We start from the raw sequence: 21920 nt of genomic DNA on the forward strand, positions 1-21920 counted from the left end.
CACACACACACACACACACACACACACACACACACACACACACACACACACACACACACACACACACACTCTCTTACAACCTCCAGACTGCTAACACAATTATTACAGTAATCACAAATGAATGGAAAAGTCACGGAAATTGATTAGTCAAAATGGGTGGGAACTTAATTCTTTAGAAAGTTCAAAACATGCTATATTTTATATTGTGGAGTGATTAAAATAAAGGACTTATATTTGACCATTATCAGAATACCGAATATATAATATAATGTATGTATAATATGAATATGTATGAATATATGATGTATGTAAAATGACCAAATAAAGCATTAGCTGTAACTTATTTATATAGTATATATATATATGACAAAACAGTATGCTGCTGTAGTTAATCAACATAATTGTACAATTATATTTGTCCGTCATTTTAGTACAATTATATGTGTCCGTCGCTTTAATACACCTGATTTGTTTTCGTTCTCCCTCACTGTGATGGTGTCTCACCTCTTGTAGGGATAATGTGGAGTGGTCAGCAGAACAGGAGGAGGCTGCACAGAAGAAAGTGCAGGAAAACTGTCAACCTCTCCCAGCAGAAAAGCAAGGTATTAAACACTAAATCTGTCACTCACCTAATGTTTATAATGCTTAAATTATAAAAATACAATTTAAAGATGCAAAAATATAGTTAAATATTTTAATAACTTTAAGTTTTTTTCCATTTTCTGTGCTTTTTTATGTTTTTTTAAAATTAGTTTTAGTTTTTTAGTTTTTTCTATTTAGATTTTATTTCAGTTTTAGTCATTTTAATTTATTAACTTAAACTTGTTTATTTTCATTTGCCAATGTACTTCTTTTTTGTTTCCTTTAAGTTTTTGTAAGGTTTTATTCTGTTATATTTAATTTCAGTTTTATTACAATTTTCTATAAAACAATTTTAAATCATTTTAATTTACAATAACAACACTGTCTATATCAGCAGGTTTTTGCCGCCTTGGTTACAAAGACTTGCTCAGAGGGATTTTTCTTGGCTTTGATCATGTCTCTCTTTCAGAGGAGTTTGACAGCAGGGCTAATGAGTACTGGAACGATTTCTACACCATTCACGAGAACCGCTTCTTCAAGGATCGCCACTGGCTGTTTACAGAGTTCCCTGAGCTGGCTCCTCGACAAAAGGCTTCACAGGACAGTGAGGAGATGGGAACTGCAGTTCAGTATCTGTTAAATGGTGAAGATGTTCCCTCGTCACACACAGACACTACATTTCCTGGAGCGTCTGCATCCTATCGCATCCTGGAGGTGAGGTTTCTAATACAGTAGAGTTCACCCAAATAACTATTAACCTCACTCCATTGACTTTCATTCTATGGAATAAAGGCCTGTTCGCACCAAGAACGATCATAATTATAAATGTTTTTGTTGTTGATTATATTAAAAGTTATTTATTAATTCATTATTTATTAATATTAATATGAAATTAATATTGCTGCAGTTTAGCCTGCCCTTCTGCCACTTTAAATGCTTGAGCTTTTTAAAGCTAGATAGATCCTGATTGGCTGTGGAAGAATTGTTCTGAAAGTGATTCCAGCAATATTACTTCACTGTGCTGTTATCATCTTAGCTGTGGTATGGACTCTATTTTTGTTAATATGTTGAGATCTTAACATTATAGTTATCATCCTTGGTGTGAATGGCCCTGAAGAGTGAGCAATTACGTTTTTGGGTGAACTGTTCAGTATTGAAATGAAAGCCCTGTCAGTAGAATATGCTCACTTTCACCTTTGTGTGTGTGTGTGTGTGTGTGTGTGTGTGTTTGGGGGTGTGTAGGTGGGCTGTGGAGTAGGCAATACAATCTTTCCCATCTTAAAAACCAACAAGTGAGTCCAGATATAAATCAACCATAGTGTTTGTTACTCATGCAGATGAAACAACTTCTTTTCTATTTGCTTTACAGTGACCCAGGTCTCTTTGTTTATGGTTGTGATTTCTCCAGCACGGCTGTTGACCTGGTCAAAGTAAGTAACAGGAAGCTTTTAATCTCTTTTAATGAAGAAATCTGTATTTAGCATTCATAGCATGCTTTAATTTAAACTTTTTTAAATTTTTTTGGCAGTCAAACCCTGAGTATGACTCGTCGCGCTGTCACGCATTCGTCCATGATATGAGTGATGCGTCTGCAGAGTATCCAATGCCAGACCGCAGTCTGGACGTCATTGTCCTCATATTTGTGTTGTCTGCCCTGCATCCACAGAAGTGAGTGTTAATGACACCATGGGTGAGTTTTGAATTAGGACAGAAATCTATGAAATCTATTTGTATCCCCTCCCTCTAAAAAGGTATTATTATTCTTTTTCAGTACTACATTTTTTATTTTTTTAACTTAATGTACAGAATTTAACAGAAATGAGAAAAGCATTTCAGGCCCTGTCCCAAATGAGCACTCGTGGTATTCCTACGAGTCCGCACTTTCGTGACGTAATGGCGCTTTGACTGTCAGGAAGAAGTCTGCTGCGGAGAACGAATCAGTGCGGGCTCGGCAAAAGTGCGCATCGAACCTAAAATGACAAATGGAATGACATTCTAGATGCATTATAATAGACTAAATCACGCAGTAAAAGCATACACTCTAAATGTGCACGCGCGCTAGTCTAGACTACATCACGTACGTAGTGTATGCGTGTACTCAATGGGTGTGTTTTTTGTAAAGTGAGGGACATACTCTATAATGTCAGATCGTTAAATCAACAATTACGATATCATAGACGCATACATATCGCACACCCCTACACTGGCCCGATCGGGCAAGTGACAGTTCCCTCAACTGTCCCGAGCGCTGTTCACACTGGCCCCGGGCCATCGGGCAGTCCTTATTGTCGAGCCCTGCAACATAAGTACATATCAGCTTAGAGACAAAGGTCTTTGAATATTGTCTTGAAGAACCACTGCTTTAAAAGCTGTCGAAACTATTGGTAGATGATATGTAATTTTGATTGGTCAGTTGCGGCATTATTATTTATTTTTGCATAGTGACTGTTAAGTCCAGGTTTCCTACACGGTTGAGAGAGCCACTATTTCATGTCTATTAATTTGTTTGAAATGTAACCGTGTAATAAGTGTGCTTGTAAGTCGGCTGACGGCAGGGTCAATGTCATTATCACACAATAAACATAACAGTGTCCCTCTTGATTTTTGAGCACTAAGTGCATTAACTTCTTAACTTCCATCTGTTTCAGGATGCAGAACTCCATTAATAGATTAGCACGATTGCTGAAACCCGGAGGAGCGATACTATTGAGAGACTATGGTCGCTATGACATGGCACAGCTTCGTTTCAAAAAAGGTAGATGTTACATCCTTGTAAAAAGTCAACTTTTTTTTAGATCATTTTTCAAAGAAGATTTTCGGATTGCAGTAGGTTGTCTTGGGAAAAGAACCACCAAAATGTCAATATTGTAGCATTCCGTTACTGTAAAACATATTATGGGCTGCACTATTTTTTATGTGATGAGATCATGATTTTTATCAGGACAAACTTTGAAGAACCTTTTTTGTAAAATTTGAGTACAAAAATGTAGTATTTGTCATTAAATAAAAGTGTATTAAATGTTTGTGTTCATTGACTGCGTCTGCCTATAAATGGCCTGTGAAGCTGACACTGCAGTAAACAACAGCAATACAACAACAGGCCTAATTGTTTGTCCTTTACTCAATCAGGGAGGTGCTTGTCTGAAAATTTCTATGTTAGAGGGGATGGGACACGCGTCTACTTTTTCACACAAGGTAAATGCATGTTTATACTTAAATTGCACACTTATAAGAAACTCTATTTGATGAATAAGCTTTGGTTGCACAACATATCATGACACAATGATAGTTAATAAAAGAATGGCACACATTTTACAGGGATATTTTTATTTATTTTTTACTTTTGTCATTTTCTTCTAGATGAGCTGCATGATCTGTTCTCCAGTGCCGGCTTGGAGAAGGTGCAGAACTTGGTGGACCGGCGCTTACAGGTGAACAGAGGAAAGCAGCTGACAATGTACAGAGTCTGGTTACAGTGCAAGTATCGCAAGGTCCTGGCGCCGCCTTAGAATCAAGGTTGCTTATTTGGAGAGATTGAGAACATCGGGGCTGAACCATGAGAATGTGGTGACATGGTTTGATAACAACTTTGAAGATTGCGGTGCTGAAACATGCCATTAAGCGTGCTGAACGCACTGAGTGGAATGGAGACTCAATCTTATGCAGCCTACTTGGGAATGCTGATGGAGGACATGAGTTCCCATGATGCACCTGAGGACCATAAACTGTTTGTTCATCATACTGAGTGATGTTTTTAAGGACTTTTTTTTTTTTTTTATCTTATGAATAAACTACATGATGGTATTATATCAAAGCATATCTCTGATTGTCAGCTACTTTTTTCTTCTTCTGTCTTTAGTCCTTTACTGGACACAAAGCTAAATGTGGACTGAAAGCCACTAAAGATTATACTTTGAAAATGCAAAAAAAAAATTCCCAGTAATTGCAAAATGGAAAAAAGTGGAAGTTCACAGTTAAATTATTCATTTACATTTGTTAATTTAGCGATTATATAAAAATGATAGTGAAAACAATAAATGTATTTACATTTTCCATGGTATACATCCATTGAGAAGTGTTATATTATACCAAGAGGATTAATCACCATTTCTGTCATTTCACCTAAATAATCACTATAATACAGGACAATTTGAGTTACTGTCCAAGAAGTTGTTTCCTTTTCAAGTTTTATACCCTTTATTTAATACTGTTTGAATGCAAAAGCTGGGGGAAAACATGTCCACAGTAAAGTTGACATTATATTTCTTTAATAATGCTGCATGTGCACAGCATAAAACATCCTATAATAAAAATTTAGAAAAAAACATTTATTTGTCCTTTCATTGATAAGTGTTTGTTAGTGGAAATGGGCGTGGTTGAAAGGTAGAAATGTCTTGCACAATCTCACGAGAAAATATGAGATTTACCAATTATTGTTTACATTGCACAAAATGAGAACCGAATCGATTATGATTTCGCGAACCCGATTGGGAAAATGATTCTTTTCGTCTACATCAACTAATCTTTCTAAAAGGAGACATTAGGCCGGAACGGAATTTAAAGAGCCAATTTATCATTCCAGGACTTGATCCCGGTTCGGTGCTGACCCAGAGCAGCGAAGACTAACGAGAAACAAAATATCTCAAAAACAACACCACAATTAACTAACTTCGAAGCGAATCGAGTAATTTTGGATGGGAAATCATTAGGTGTGGATCTGCAGCGAGGTACCACATGCCTCAGATCTGGTAGAAAATAGTTATAGCAGAAGGCCAGCGGAGAAAGGCGGGTTCGGGAGATCAAGGCCTCGGAGGTCTCGCAGTCCTCGGACTACAGTAGGACGCGGAGCTGGCGTCCCCTAGCGACACAGCAGGTACCGAGCGCAGGCGAGGGTCGGGGTTTCGGCTGAGGCCTAGCCCTGAGATGTCGGGCTGAGACGGGAAGGGCGAGACGGGAGACCACAGGAGGAGAACGGTCGAAGAAAGGAGATCTAATTAATCGGCAAGAGGGAGAAAAGACCCCGATTAAACAGGTACAAAGACAGATGTTGCGGTTTAAGGAGGCTAGTGGAAGAATTCGCAGGGCAGTGTAAAAACAACAGACAATAGAAGCAAAACCCAGGGGTAAAGCGATACTGAGACGGTATTTATATACTGTTTCTTTTGTTTTGATCCTTTGAGAACCCTTCGTCCTTTAAAACGTTATTTTTCCTGATTTTTATCGGTTATTTCAATCAATCGCACACATCTAATGATTGGACTAGAATGAGAACTTGACCATGCCAATTCATCAAGTAATCCTGAAATAATGTGTAATATTCTGAAACAAGATTAAAAATTCAAGGGAATCCTGACAAATTGAATCTTTAAATCATATTAGACGTGTAACGGGTGAGATTTAACTAAAATATAAATCGGTGATGGGGTGGCTCTAACGTTGTTAGTTTGGTTGGTTGGTTGGTTGGTTAGTTATGAAGTAGATATAGAGTTGTTCATTGTGCATGTTTCCCCCCAACCTCCTCCTCGGATAATATTAATAACAGTGTATGATTTTGAACCGATTGCATTTGTTTTCTAGTCTAGACAAGACTGATTAATAAGAAACAATGTTCCTTTGCTAAATGCACTGCAGGTTATGTTGCATGTGGTTTGACATGTCTTAAGATCTTGCATGATCATGGTGTTTTCCCGTAGGTTATCTATAGGATAAATGGCTTTAGGTTGGAGTGAGTTATGACTGAATGAGTGGTGGTGGCGAGGCTGAGTCATGAATCTCAGAATGCTCTCGAAAACATGTATTGGGGACACATGACTCAACATGTCATACACATCACTATCCCGTCAATCTGTCAGCATCACTATGGCTACATAATGTTATGCACACTCTCTTCTCTTCCGCTCTTTCCAGCCATGATGGAGGAATTGCACAGCTTGGATCCTCGCAGGCAGGAGTTGCTGGAGGCCCGTTTCACAGGAGTCGGAGTTGCCAAGGTCTGTCCGGTCTCAAACTGATATATTTCTGCCCCCATCATCCCTATCTGTTTATGATAATCATTCATTCCTGCACATACCTTCCTTCTCACATTAGACCTTATCTTCTTCACTCATTCATGTGTTTTTCTAGGCCCTGGGTCTGTCTGCTTTCGTACATTCAGTTTCAGTTACATGTGAAGTTCATTTTTCCTCTTGCTTTTGTTCCCCAGCTGTTGTTTCACTCATTTTCCGCAAAAGCTCATGCATGTCATTAGCATTAGTCTAAGAAGGACAGCGTTTTGGACCAAAAATATATTTGATTGTCAAGTGAAGGTGGTGTCCCATTAATGATGCACCAAAATGATTTTTCTTTTTACCAAAACGCTGTTTTTTGTTAAAGATTTAATTTAATCGAAAAGCCTGAAACGGAAGTTTCGATAGTCTATTCTTCCGTATTGTGCCATATATCCGAGTGAAACGGCTTCTCGAACAAGAAAAAATGTAAGGCAGGACTTGATTTTGTCCACTTGGAATTGATTGAATGGATGTGGTTTGCTATTGCTGTGATGTCACGTGAGTGACAGGTTGCCTAGTCCTCATGTCATCAGAGAAGAGATGTCACTGCAAGAGAGAGGGGAGATTATTTTGATAAAATATAGATTTTTATCTCTTCTAGACCACAGAAAGACTTTGGATATCAATCGGCATTTGCAATGCCTGGCTTTTACTGAGGAAAAGATTTGGATCAGTTCTGAGTAGGACAATAGGTTTGTTAGTTTTTCAGTGTTGGTTGTTCATTGGTCACTGCCATGGCCACGAGAGTCCTCCCCACTGACTGGCCAATGCTGGATGTTGTGTTTGAGTTAGTATGACCGTTTTCACTGCATCTGTTTGGTTTGGTGTGAGAGTTTTCACCAAGTAAATGATTAAGAATAGTCAGTAGGTGTGCTGCACAGGGGTGTTTATCACTTTGTTATTGGATTGTGGAGGGTTTTAGCCTGACCTGACCAGAATGACCAGCATCTGTCACTCTTTCTCTCTGTACCTCATTGCTTGTTTAGCTCAGAGCAGGAAGGCTTTAGTTACACGACTGTATTTGAGTTAACAAGGGCTCATTAATAACATGTATAAAAACTGAGGTAATGATTTAAAAACTCAGATGCTACTTTCTCGCTGAACTAGAGCTACACTTTTTGGACTTTTTTGTTTATTTCTTCACCCAAAACATTAAACTCTAGGTCAATAGGTAAGGTAATGAGGAGAGAGACTTGGAGGCAGATTTAGGAATTATTAGTCTTTGAAATAGGAAAATAGAGAGGGAAAATCACAATCTAAAATTTTCCCCACATTTTGCTTTTTGTGGATGACAATCTGACAATTAGCTAAATTAATTGAAGTCATTATGAATTGCCATTTGTAACCCAATTAATTTTGTGATTGGATCATAATTGATTGTGTTGGTGTTGTATACGTGAATGCCTGGAATAATAGGCCTATTTTTAAAGCTATTTGGGCATTTTAAACATTTTCCAGTACCCCACATGGCTGATATTGACCTCAAGAAAAAAGCCATTTTGATTTGAGTTGTCATACCTACCAATACCAGTCAGTAAAAAAAAAAAAATGTCGCTACCAGAATTTCTGCAGCACCGTACAGAGGACTGGGTATATTCGGTACCCTCCGATAGACACTGCTTCGTGTTTGTTTGAGCGCTCTGAGTGTCAAAGGTTTCTATTTACAGCTGCTTCTTTTTTAACCTTTTTTATACAGGCGTTAAGCATTGAAGCAAATCACAATCATATCTGTTGAGCGCATGAGCACAATGGCCTGTCAGAGGTTCGAGTCAGTAAGTTAGTCAGAATCCACTTTACACTGCTGAAAACTCACAAGGTTTTTTGTTCAACGTGAGCCGTACGCTTGTGATTCCTTTCATTATAACCAACAAAGTGAACACATAATCTAAATAAGAGATTCATTGTACAAGACAGCTTTTTTTATTAAAGCAACATACCTGCCGTACAGCAGTGAAAACACGGAAAGGTGGACATTTCTGTCAAGGCTGGGAAAAGTGTTAAGTGTGCAATTGAATCGGAAACTGCGATGATTAACAGGGATATAACCAATGGACAAGACAAAATAGGACACGCTTTTTTGAAGTACTTGATTCAACAGTTTTTGCTCAACAAATTTTACTGGTATTGGTGCCGACTACGAAGCGGCTTTTATGTGTTTCAGTTTCATTTTCACTGAACTAAAGACTTTTAGCACTCTTTTTTTCCTGCCTTACAAGCCCCGATCTTTCCTTTTAGGAAATGCAAATCCAGTTATCCGTTGTCTTCCTCTCTACAGGGTTCTGGACACAACGAGTCATCTAACCAGAGCTTGTGTAGCGTGGGCTCCCTCAGTGACAAAGAGCTGGAGGTTAGTACACATTTTGTGCTCACGATGTGAAGAAGTCATTGAGTCTCTAAAGTATCCCTGCTTCGGTCTATAGTAAGTGATGCAATTGTCAGCTAACATGTTTCATGTTGACAGTCAGGGAGGTCCAGCTTGGTGTTCAAATGTTGTAGTTGGTGCCATGTTTTATTTATTTCACCAATAAGATAACCCAGTGCTTGTGGTTGGGAAGACTTTGTTGCTTCTGTTTTTTTTACACCTGGATTTAGTTTTTCCTTTCTTTAATATTTGGCTTCTGGATTTTGTTAATCAGTGAAATGCACAACAAAAGTGTGCAAATATTTTAAACTTAAGAAATTTCTGAAATAATGACCCTGTCTGCCATTGGGCAGGCAAACAGATAGTACGTCATTTTAATGTAGATAAATTAACAATGAATTTTAGAACGTAGCCTATGTTCTCTCAAAGAACTGGCTGACGTTACAACTCTAAAGTGTACAAACAGCCGAAAGCAAGACTAAAGTTCCATTCACACCAGGAACAATAACTGTAAAAGTATCTTAACAATGGCACGGATGATGGCATTTCTGTTTATTATAAGCGTACTGCAGTTATGTCGTCTGTTGCTTTAAATGTTTGTACTATAATTGTTCATCAGCTGGAAAAAATATTTCAGAAAGTTCCGGCAAATGTAATGGTTGTGTCAGAAGAAATAGCTAGGAGACTTTTCAGTTATTTATTAATAAACTAGCGTTTTCTGAGTCCGTGTCGATGCTGACTCTCATCTTCTCAGTATAGTGGACGCGCCTTTAGAGAAATGCACCTTTCATACAGATTACATAAGCGGAGAGTATTTGTTTTGCTCATGTCTGAGGCAAGTAGTCTATACTGAGTTTCGTTCCATTTTTGTGACGTGCTCCAGTTGACGGAGACAGACGACAGCAAACGCATCCTGTTTGTTTTCTTTATTTCACAAAAGCACAATGTTTTTTTTGTTAATGGAGTTTACACACATAAGTTTCAAATGATGTATTGCTCTTATCTGTATAATGATAAATTAGTATTTTAAGTTGTTTCCGCTGTTATCAGGAAAAATGCTAGTGATCGTGCTTGTGTTCTAGCGGGTAATGCCATCTAGGTTAACCTTATAGCGAGTGGCCATATAAAGTTGCTGCTACTACTTGCACGTTTCAATTTCAAATAAGCCATATTTGAGGTTGATTGATGATTGGCGAACGTCTGGATTTCCTACTCGACATACTGTAATTATCACAAGGACTCACCGTTAACGGTCTGTCCCTCACGGACTGCGAGACTTTGCCACTTCCTGTGGAGACAGACGATGAAAAATTCAACCTGTGCTACCTGACTAGAGAAAACCGAGAAATAAGGCCGCTGTCTTCCCTTTTGCCAAATAGTTAGGAAAACAACATCCAAAATGCCCAGTAGGAAATACTTCTTAGTGAACGTTTAGTCATAATGGTGTTGACTTGTATTGTTCCCAGGTGCAAGAATTCAAAGAGTAAACGTTTAGCGCGAGTGAGTTACTTTTGGTTTCCAGTGAAGGATCCACTGCGTTTCAAGCAGCGGCTAAAGGCTACAAGGAGTCAAAAATTTGGAGAGAATGCCGTGACGGAAAATCTGTAAAAACATACAACATTTCAAACTGGATGACTACGAACACAGTGTTTTAGGCCAAGCAGAGGGGAAGAACTGAGAGAAACTACCGTTCTGACCATAGCATTCCATTTTTACCATAATGCTGTTCAAAGAGTAGACGTTGTACGAGACAGTTTTCAGCAATAAAGCTGAAAAAGTATAATCTGTAGTTTTCACGGAAGTCCAGGTAATATGGACAACTAGTAACCATTGTTCATTTATACTACCGACGTTGTGATTTGTAACGATAGAAAGCGGGTTGAAAATTGGCAAATTTAGACTTTAACCATTTTGCTCAAAAACAGCATTTCTAGATGTTGTAAACTAAAACTGATGCAATTTATTTGAAAACGGGCAGATATGTACTGAGATTGTTGTGTCTCTGTAGTCTTTGGGTGATGTCCAGTCTTTCAGGTTGTATGAGCCTCTAACATTTCAATGGAAACTTCTGGAATGAATGGGGTTGTGGAATGAGGTGATGTCATGGAGTCTTGCGTTCGCCTGGCAGCTTACAATGTCTGTCTCTCTTTCTCTCTCTCTTCTGTCTCCCTACTCAGACCCCAGAGAAGAAATCTAATGACCAGAGAACACGTAAAAGGAAAGGAGACCCTTTTGACAACCAGGGTAAGTTGATGTGATTGATAGACATGTTATGAGAACCAGAGCATTTGGCAACGTTACGTCTTTTAGAGTGTCTTTTCTCTTAATGACTATTGTTCTGATTTCCCCCACGCAGGCAAAGGAGGAGGGAGAGGACACAAAATTAGTGATTATTTTGAGGTAGGGTCATGTAGTTCATGCATTCTGTCATTAATAACCATTTGACTTCTATTTCCATGCTCTTTTCCTCTGATTTAGCCTCTAAGTCATGTGTTTTTGTGTAGTTTGCAGGGGGTAGTGGTACTGGTACCAGTCCAGCACGTGGCATTCCTCCAGTGGCGCGCTCCTCTCCTCAGCACTCTCTCTCCAACCCTCCTGCTGCCGTGAGTTTCTTTCTTGCTACTAGACCTTCTAGACTTCTGTAGAGATTTGATATAACCATTAAAGGGACCCAAAAATGAAAATGAATCGTTTATTCTAAACCCGCCGAACACTGTGTAACTCCGACTACCCCAGCAAGCCTACCTGAGAGTTTTCTGGTCCTCCATTGAAAGTCCTGGTTACTAAAATTTAGACGATCCAAAAAGTTCATAAAGGCATTGTTAAATGAATACACTTATAAATTATAAATCAGACCGTTTAATACAAGTCTTGTGAAGAGATATGATCGCTTTATGTGATGAACAGGTTTAACTTGCATACATAGAGCGCATCACATATGGTAAACATGGAATCATGTGTGTCACGCACTAGAACAAATCTCATTGGTTCTCGAGCATCACACACACACACACACACACACACACACACACACACACACACACACACACACACACACACACACGACACACACACACACACACACACACACACACACACACACACACACACACACACACACACACACACACACACACTTACCAGATGTGATGTGCATTCTATCTATGTGTGTCGAATCTGTTGATCATTGTTTAGATGTAATTTAAAACTGCTCATCATATAAAGTGATCGAGACTGGCATTAAATTGTTTGATTTATATGGATTTGTTTTCAACGTATTTATGAGGTTTTGTTTACGTGGACATTCAATGGAGGGACAGAAACCTCTCAGGTTTCATAAAAAATATCTTAATTTTTGTTTTAAAGATCAACCCAAATCGTATGGGTTTGGAATGATATTAGGGCGAGTAAATGATGACAGATATTACATTTTTTGGGTGTAGTATTTTAGTCGATTATGTGATTTCAGCCATATATACATGTTTAACTTGCATTTAGACAGTAAAAACAACACTTTGAGCGATGCTCTACAACAATAAATACTATAGATTATTAAAAAATAATAAAAAAAAACCTGAAAACTGTATAGATGAGCGATCAGGGATACATATAGTGTACATTGCAAATTGTATATTGCTGTAACTGATGCTTAGATGTAAGATGACAAGTTATTGCTGTAGCTTTGTACAAGCAGTTCAGTACAAGCATTATAATCAAAGAAGTTATAATTATATTTGTTCATGTACTGTCACAGTAGCAGTTATTATTATTATATCACGAAGTGCTGAAACCCTATTGTAATTGTACTGATTTTTATTACTATTATAAAAGTGATTGTAGAGTTGCAGTGCAGAGGACTGGCAAGTGCAAAGTGGCCAGTTTTTTTAATCAAAGACCCTTTCGGGTCGCTTTTTGTATTGATGGAAATACGTTTTTGGTTTTGATTGACAGGTGCAGCAAGGAAGCCCCTCCTCCATCAGCTCAGTAACCACAGACCTCTCCCACTCCTCCTGTTCCCACAAGCCAGTCTCTACACAAACTCAGCACCGAGCCACACAGGTAACACGCACACTTCTAAAAACACTCACACCTACATAGACACTTTCAGATCCTCACGCTAACACCCAGCTTCGGTCGTTCTTTCTCAGTCTGAGTTGACAATGGAGAAGTTAGCAGCGCTGGAGAGCAGTAAGAGTTCAGATCTGGAGAAGAAAGAGGGACGGATTGACGACCTGCTCAGGGTACGACTTTCACACACTGCATCGATATGAATATCTGATAGATATTTTGTTGCCCCTTTTTGAGAACAGAACCTGTGAAAACAGAGAATTGCTATTTACAATACTGTTATAATATTTCATATTACTGTCTTTTTTTTAATTAAATAAATGCAGCCTTGAGCATCAGAGACTTTTTTCATAAAGCTGGAGAAAAAAACTGACCCAAAACTTTTGAACAAAGATGTACACACAAAGTGGGCTTTTATTATGAATCTATAAGCCGTGAATGACACTGACTCAACATGAATGAAATCTGGCTTCTATCAGGTTTTAAAGTGCACTGCTGAAGAATACGGTGTTTATGTTGGTGTGTTTGTGCGCTGCAGGTGAACTGTGACCTGCGCAGACAAATCGATGAGCAGCAGAAGTTGCTGGAACGATGTAAAGAACGACTCAATAAATGTGTGACCATGAGTAAGAAACTGCTTATCGAAAAGGTAAATGTGTGTTCAGAGAAGACATGATGGTTAATGTCTGGTAGTGTTCTTGTATGTGTTACGTTGTTATAATAATGCAGTTAATAAATTGTGGGTACATTTTCAGTCCAAACAGGAGAAAATTGCATGCAGAGAAAAGAGCATGCAGGACCGGCTACGTCTGGGCCATTTCACCACCGTACGGCACGGAGCCTCATTTACCGAGCAGTGGACAGATGGCTACGCCTTTCAGAACCTAGTCAAGTGCGTGAGTTGCACATACACACGCTCTCAAACTTCAGAGACTAGGCAAATGTTGCATACACGCACACTTGACATGCGCTGACTGAATATGGTCAGTTTCACCCCACGTGTGTGTGTAGAGAGCTAGCCATAAAAGACTCATTCAGGTCTGTGTTCAGGGATGATGAATTAATGTGGTGCTTTCAGGATCTTGCCGGGTGCTCATATGTGCACAGACCTTCATAGCCTTCTAACATGAACTTAGTAGACACAAGATTAGTACACACAAATCAGTTTTACCATTTAATCGAAAATAGATTTTCAAAACATCACATAGGACATTTTTTTCATGTTTTTTAAATTATTCACCATGAACAAATCAGTGGAAGCTGGCATGGTGTTAAACACGAACGAACAGACAACGACTTGGTGAACACTGTCCTTTCAGGAAGGGATAGTTCACCCAAAGATTCTGTCATTAATTACTCACCCTCGTTTCGCTCCAAACCCGTAAGACTTTCGTTCATCCTCGGAACACCAATGAAGATCTTTTTAGTGAAATCTGAGAGTTCTCTGTCCCTCCACTGACAGCTACGCAACTGCCACTTTCAAACCCCAGAAAGGGAGTAAAGACATCATTAAAGTAATCCATGTGACTCCAGTGATTTAACCTCAATTTTGTAAAGCGTCGCAAGTGGTTTGTTTGCAGAAAAAAATTTACCACTTTATTTTCAAAATATTAATCTCCGACTGAGATTGAGTGAATTACCTCAGGACCTAAATTATATTTTATAATCTTATAAAATTATATTAAAATTATTTTAAAAGTATGTTAACTCTTTCATAACAATGTAGTATTGCAGACCCTTTTTTTCTTCAGATTTTCTGCACTAAAAGAGATTTAAAAAAAATTCTAATTTACAACATGCATCATCCTGAGCTGACACATTAAAGGGTTAAAATGAAAAGTATTCCATAATTTACTCACCCTGAAGCCATCCTAGGTGTATATGACTTTCTTCTTTCAGCCAAACACAATCGGAGTTATATTAAAATATAAAGCTGGGAAGAGCCAGGATATTAAGGACTTCAAATATATTGAATGGTACAAATCCATCCATCCATGCATCCATCCATCATAAAAGTACATTTACATTTATGCATTTGGCAGACGCTTTTATCCAAAGCAACTTACATTGCATTATCCTATACATTTATACATAGGTATGTGCAATCCCCTGGGATCGAACCCACAACCTTGCGTTGTTAACGCAATGCTCTTACCACTGAGCTACAGGAAAGTAGCTCAGCGGTGTGCAAAGTAAACAAACCTGTATTATTTTTCTTCTTCTATTGAACACAAAAGAAGATATAATTTTATTTTATTTTTTTGGTAATTAAACAGTTCACAGTAGCCATTTACTTCCATGGTAGGAAACAAATACTATGTAAGTCAATGGCCACCATCAACTGTCTGGTTACCAACATTCTTAAAAATATTTATTTTGTGTTCAGCAGAAGAAAGAAACTCGTACAGGTTTGGAACAACTTGAGGGAGAGTAACTGATGACAACATTTTTATTTTTGGGTGAACCATCCCTTTAACATGCATAATTAAGCACGACTAATAACTGAAGGAAATATCAATTAGCTAAATTAATTAAGCCAACTAATATGATCCGTATTCTTTTGGTTTTTCTACACTGTTTTTTTTTTAATTACAAATGTAATGAAAATAGAGATATCAGCAGATATCGGCATGTACCAAAAATGACTCGTTTTGGAAACAGTGGTATTGGTGCATCCCTAGTATAAGATCGTATAATCATATTAGCCAAAATATTTAAGAAACAAACATGCAAAGAGTGGAGGGTGTGTAGAACTTTATGAATACTATGAAATGATATGGAAAGAAAAACTAGGAAATGTGTTGTATAAAATAAAAATGACTTGGAATTTGTAGCCTGAAACTACTGATCAGACTTAACTTTCTTATGCTTCTGTGTGTCTGTATAGACAACAGGAGAGAGTCAATGGGCAGAGAGAGGACATAGAGAGGCAGAGGAAACTGCTGATGAAGAAGAAACCGCCCAACGCCAGTCAGACTCCTCCTCCCAACCTAGAACCCAACAAACGCAAGAGCAAGAGCAACGGCGCGGAGAACGAGATGTGAGTTCTCTTTCTTCCATCATGTTAGGCTTTGAGTAGTTTAGCGATTGAACTTAATTGGATTTTGTCCTAATTTGTTTGTCCTCAGGTTATCTTTAGCAGAATACCATGAGCAAGAAGAAATTTTTAAACTGAGACTCGGACACTTGAAGAAGGTATTCAAATCATCACATTCATATTACAAGTGATTAAATTCGTGTTGTCATGGAAACGGGTCTTAATGCCTGGTTGCTGTGTGTGTGTGTGTGTGTGTGTGGCAGGAGGAAGCGGAGATTCAAGTGGAGCTGGAACGGTTGGAGCGCGTGCGTAATCTTCACATCCGAGAGCTCAAGAGAATTCACAATGAAGATAACTCCCAGTATGCACTTTTCAAAGTTTATTTCCACACTTTTGCCTGTTTCAGTACAGGGTTTATTTTTTTAGAAGGCTTTTGAGGGTTTTTCTGAGTTTAAACGGAGTCTATGGTGGATTTATCTATTACATAATTGTCCGATTGTCTCTTTGACACTCAGGTTTAAAGATCATCCCACGCTAAATGACCGTTACCTGCTCTTGCATCTGCTGGGCAGAGGAGGCTTCAGTGAGGTATACAAGGTAAGCAGATCTGTGATGGGAAATATGTATGTGAATGTGTGGTTGGGTTTAGGGATGGTCAAATCTACATATCTTCATAATCAACTAGTCATTGGGTTGACTGGAAGACTTGTCGACTAGGGCATCTTAAAGAAAAAATCATGGGCTGTTCACATAAGACACATTCTTTGTTTCAAAAAGAGTTGGAGTGAGCACAATATAATGAAAATATAGATTAATTAGGCAGCTTCACTAATCGATTGGTGCTGATATTTGTGTCTGACTTTCTCTTCCTGTTCTTTTTTCTTTCTTGAGGCCTTTGATTTGACTGAGCAGAGGTACGTGGCTGTGAAGATTCACCAGCTTAATAAGAACTGGAGAGATGAAAAGAAAGAGAACTATCACAAGTGAGTGCAAACACCTTTTCCATTCTTGTTTCTTAAAAACTACTGGTTTCAGCATCAGTAGCCAAGTGTGCTTGTCCCAGAATGCATTCCTCTTTCTGAACCAGACTGGAATTCTGAGGCCTGATTTCTAAAAATATAAAATCATATAAATCATGTCTAAAATTGATTAACTTGTATACCAATACCATTGTTCTCATTTTATGTTTAAAGATTCAGATATGGCCTATTATTCTGTCAAAGAAAAGTTTATTCAGCACCACTTATTAATTAAAATGGGTTGACATGAAATGTTTTTAGGCATGCATGTCGAGAATATAGGATCCATAAAGAACTGGACCATCCCAGAATAGTTAAACTGTATGACTACTTCTCCCTGGATACTGACTCGTGAGTAAACTTGCTCTTGTCTTATTGAAATATGAATTGTCTCTGATTTGAAGCTCATTTCAAGATCATTTTCACTAATTTGCGGGAATCAGCCTATTTGATTGGTGCAGTTTTGTTTTCCATTGTTTCACTCCTTAAAGTGGAGAGATAAATTGTTTAATGTGGTATTGTTTCTAGATTCTGCACTGTTCTGGAGTACTGTGAGGGGAACGATCTGGATTTCTACCTGAAACAGCACAAGCTAATGTCAGAGAAAGAGGCCCGATCCATCATAATGCAGGTCGTCAATGCTCTCAAGTACCTAAACGAGATCCGCCCACCAATCATCCATTATGACCTCAAACCAGGTAGGACATGCGTATGACGCCCGCTGACCATTGAACTTCTGTACTGGGCCAGGAATGAGAACGGCACCATTTTGATGGAGAAGTTTGATCCTTGTGTTTGTCTAGGTAACATCCTGCTGGTGAATGGCACAGCATGTGGAGAGATAAAAATCACAGACTTCGGGCTGTCCAAGATCATGGACGACGACAACTATGGGGTGGACGGCATGGAGTTGACGTCACAGGGGGCGGGGACATACTGGTGAGGGGTCTGCAATGACCAGAATTTGTGAAGTTCTTGAAGTTGGTCAAATTTTGTGTTTTTTTGTTGATTTTAAGGTAGTGTCAAGGCATTTATGGTCTGAAAGTTTGGATAAGCAGCTGAGCCCAAAATGCTAAACTCTTGCCTTACTCTGCTCTAGGTATCTTCCCCCAGAATGCTTTGTGGTTGGAAAAGAGCCACCTAAGATCTCTAACAAAGTGGATGTTTGGTCCGTTGGAGTGATCTTTTACCAGTGCCTCTATGGGAAGAAGGTAAAAGACACACTCGAACATTTTCTAATACTGGCTGCATAGTCACTGCCCACTGAGATATTAGTATCTTTCTCACCTCATCGTTTTCATACTTCTCCACACAGCCGTTCGGTCATAATCAATCCCAACAGGACATCCTCCAGGAGAACACTATTCTCAAAGCCACAGAGGTGCAGTTTCCTCCCAAACCAGGAGTCTCACCTGAAGCTAAGGTACCTTTATTGACAGTTCACTGCCTCTTTTCTTTCATGGTCAAGTCACTTTTATTTATATAGCTCTTTTTTTACAATACAGATTGTTTGAAAGCAGCTTTACAGGGATAAACAAGAAAATACTGATCAGTATTGCAAACAGAATTCATTTCTGTTGTAAAGCAACTCTAAAAAGACAATAGTGCAAAGTTTAAAGTTCATCAATTATGGATTGAGATCAATTCATCTGTAAATTAGCTCTGTAGATAACAGTGATGTAATCATCCAGCTCAGTTCAATCCAATTGTGTCAATGCAGTCAAATCAATAATATTACTGAATATTACGTGTCCCCAACTAAGCATGCTAGAGGTGACAGTGGCAAGGAACCCAAAATCCATCAGGTGACAGAATGGAGAAAAAAGCTTGAGAAACCAGGCTCAGCCGGGGGCCAGTTCTCCTGTGGACAAATGAGCCAACATTGTGTGAATATGATTCCAGGCAGATTGTGGATTGATATCACTCAGAATATTTTAATCCAACTCCTTCTGCTTGACAATCGGGATACATCACTCCAGCATTTGTTGGGAGGATGAGTTGAAGCTGGCCATGGAGTGATCCCAGAGCAGAGAAGTTCAGTCCTAGGATTGTTGAAGTATCTGAGTGTCATGAATAAGGGTTACTCTTCTCCTATCAATCCCTTTTACATCCAAATTGTCCCACGAGTATATCTCCAGTGTGGTAAAAAAAATGTTGCGACTCTCTTCTGCATTTGACTATAATTATAAATCCTCCCTAGTTCTTTAAATTGACATTTATTTGTATTTATTGGAATTATAACTATTTAGTTACACTACCATGCAAAAGTTTGGGGTACAATAAAATATTTATTTTTGAAAGAAATTAATACTTTTATTCAGTGAGGATGCATTAAATTGATTAGTAAATGCATTTATAAATAAAAAAAAATTTCCATCAGTGATTCATGAATTTTTTTTTGCTTCCAACACTGATTATAATAATATTAATAAATGTTTGAGTAGCAAATCAGCATATTAGAATGATATCTGTAGGATCAAGTGACGCTGAAAACGAATATTTCACAGTATTGCTGTTTTTACTGTATTTTTTATCAAATGAAGCCTTTGTGCGCGTAATAAACTTTTCAAAAACATTTACAAAATTGCTTTTGATGGTGTTCTGCTTGAACATGCTATGATAAATGAGCATTTTCCTTGTCTACTTCAGGCCTTCATTCGCAGATGTTTAGTGTACCGTAAGGAGGATCGTATTGACGTTCACCAGCTGGCCAGTGATCCCTACCTCCTCCCACACATACGCAAGTCGGTGGCCGCCACCGGTAACAACAGCATGGCCGTCGCCTCCACCTCCAGCTCCTCCAACAGCAGCGCCTCAAATTGAGAGCCCCGTCCATCCTCGCTTGTTTTGATCGAAGGAAGGGGGTGTGGGGCATTTGCATTTTGCCCCGCCCCTCTCTGCAGTGTAGTGGGAGGGGTCTCGAACCCCTTACCTGCCAAACGAGGGAGCAGGAGGAAAGAGTAAGAGAGGGATGAAGACGAGACGCATCCCCCTCCACCCTTTTTCCTCTCCCAGGCATCTGGAGGGTTGTTTTGTTTTTATTTAATTTTTTTTGGATGGGTGGGGACTAAAAAGCGCCCCCTAGAGTGAGCCAGAGCGAGAGGAATTCAAAATAAGGGTGTATAACATGAGAAGGACCGAACTGCAATTGCTCAGACTGGTGGAAGAGACTGGTATATGCCCTGCACCCCACAATACACAAATACATGCATACACATGTATAGACACATTTATAACGAGGTCAGCTTGATTTTTCTTTTTCTTTTTTCTTCTTACATGGCAACACCGTTGAAGGGACAAGCCCACTCATATTAATGTGCATTCAAGTGTACAATATTCCTAAAGAATCTGGAGACGCTCCCTGCTGACACAAAGCCTGTCCCGGCCCATTTTCCTCGCTCTTACTTGTTATTTTTTGCCTCTGGAACGGATCTATGAACTTTTGGAAGCAATACTTTCAGTGGGTTCATTTCAACAATAGTTAACCCTAGTTTAAACGCCTTTCTGATCTCAGATCACATAATAAATGCTGAGGCCAAATTAGCATCAGGACCTCTATGTTAGCTGATTGTCTATGCTGGGAATCAGATGTTTGTACATTGTGAGAGATGGACAGGTCTAGCCCAGTTGTTTGTCTATGGAGGTGAGGTCTGTCTTTGTCCTTCTCACCCCTATTCTATGACCAAAGCTGAGCTCTACCAGTAGGTGGTGCTGTTTGACTTGAGTGTTTATTTTAATTTTATTTTCCCTTTTTTTTTTTTGCTTTATGCTGGTATGTCATGAATTTTAGGAAGCATATTCTTTTAGATTTAGCGACACTAACTGATCCCCCCCCTCCCTCCCTCCCTCCCTCCCTCCCTCCCTCCCTCCCCAAGTATGTTTTTGTTTCTCATTTTGTCTTTGGACTGAATCTAATGTTGGAAACTGATCCCCCCCCTCCCTCCCCAAGTATGTTCTTGTTTCTCATTTTGTCTTCGGACTGAATCTAATGTTGGAAAATGAGATAAAGTTAGATTTTATTTTTCATTTATTAAAAGTGTTGTGCCTCACATAGAAACATACAGACACAAATGCGTTCAAAAATTACACAGTCATATATGTTTAGGTCTGGTGATGCGGTTAATTGCCTGATCCTGTTTTACTGTTTGTGGGAAAGAACTCTCTAGCGAGGGCGGAGCTAGTTCAGGGGTACAGGGCAGAACTCGGAGCGATCATTAAATACTATTGGTTATTAATGTATTGTGTTGTCTGCATTATTTGTCTTCTAAATTGCTCACACACGGTCTAAAAAGATTTAATTCTGCCAGTTCACTAAATCAGTGTTCTAATAGTTAAAGGGATAGCCTAGTTCACCCCCAAATTTTGTCATCATTTACTCACCCTCAAGTTGTTCCAAACCAGCATGAGTTTCTTTCTTCTGCTGGACACAAAAGAAGATATTTTGAAGAATATGGGTAGCCAAACAGTTGATGGACCCCATTGACTTCCATAGTAGGGAAAACAAAATACTATGGAAGTCAATGGGGTCCCCATGCACTGTTTGGTGACCCATATTCTTTAAAACATCATCAGCACAGATTTTTATGTGAAGGACGTGACTTTTACACACGCTCCTGAGAGCCTCTCTTACGTTCTATGACACTGGAAATGAATGCTTACAATCTTCAGGATAATGCCGAAAGAGCTGTTTTGTACTGTAACGTCAAACGGGATTAACTCTAGTATCATAAATCTAGATCTATATAGTCTAAAGTCTCAAATATGTACTTTTATAATCATAACAGTGTCATTTTAATTACCTCGTC

The 21920-nt window shown here is 38.8% G+C and overlaps 1 protein-coding gene across 2 annotated transcripts in view; it reads left to right on the top strand.

The window, feature by feature from the left end:
* Positions 1 to 21350, top strand: part of tlk2 (tousled-like kinase 2) — a 22053-nt gene extending 703 nt beyond the window's left edge. The window contains exons 2-28 of one of the 2 annotated variants that reach the window (XM_082178496.1): positions 514 to 602; positions 1052 to 1296; positions 1825 to 1874; positions 1952 to 2012; positions 2111 to 2250; positions 3231 to 3337; positions 3712 to 3777; positions 6490 to 6572; positions 8905 to 8976; positions 11169 to 11235; positions 11348 to 11391; positions 11496 to 11594; positions 12943 to 13050; positions 13140 to 13232; positions 13598 to 13708; positions 13815 to 13951; positions 15947 to 16099; positions 16188 to 16254; positions 16360 to 16457; positions 16612 to 16693; positions 16988 to 17079; positions 17377 to 17466; positions 17644 to 17813; positions 17919 to 18054; positions 18215 to 18326; positions 18431 to 18538; positions 19765 to 21350. In XM_082178496.1, coding sequence (XP_082034622.1) covers positions 514 to 602; positions 1052 to 1296; positions 1825 to 1874; positions 1952 to 2012; positions 2111 to 2250; positions 3231 to 3337; positions 3712 to 3777; positions 6490 to 6572; positions 8905 to 8976; positions 11169 to 11235; positions 11348 to 11391; positions 11496 to 11594; positions 12943 to 13050; positions 13140 to 13232; positions 13598 to 13708; positions 13815 to 13951; positions 15947 to 16099; positions 16188 to 16254; positions 16360 to 16457; positions 16612 to 16693; positions 16988 to 17079; positions 17377 to 17466; positions 17644 to 17813; positions 17919 to 18054; positions 18215 to 18326; positions 18431 to 18538; positions 19765 to 19938 — 2854 coding nt within the window. In that variant the 3' untranslated portion in view covers positions 19939 to 21350. Of the gene's footprint in view, positions 1 to 513; positions 603 to 1051; positions 1297 to 1824; positions 1875 to 1951; positions 2013 to 2110; positions 2251 to 3230; positions 3338 to 3711; positions 3778 to 4962; positions 5615 to 6489; positions 6573 to 8904; positions 8977 to 11168; positions 11236 to 11347; positions 11392 to 11495; positions 11595 to 12942; positions 13051 to 13139; positions 13233 to 13597; positions 13709 to 13814; positions 13952 to 15946; positions 16100 to 16187; positions 16255 to 16359; positions 16458 to 16611; positions 16694 to 16987; positions 17080 to 17376; positions 17467 to 17643; positions 17814 to 17918; positions 18055 to 18214; positions 18327 to 18430; positions 18539 to 19764 lie in introns of those variants that run through there. The other variant, XM_082178495.1, reaches the window with a different exon arrangement.
* The last annotated feature ends 570 nt before the right edge of the window (positions 21351 to 21920 follow it).

Source organism: Leuciscus leuciscus, assembly GCF_965113295.1.
Source record: "Leuciscus leuciscus genome assembly, chromosome: 1".
In the NCBI taxonomy this organism is placed as follows: domain Eukaryota; kingdom Metazoa; phylum Chordata; class Actinopteri; order Cypriniformes; family Leuciscidae; genus Leuciscus; species Leuciscus leuciscus.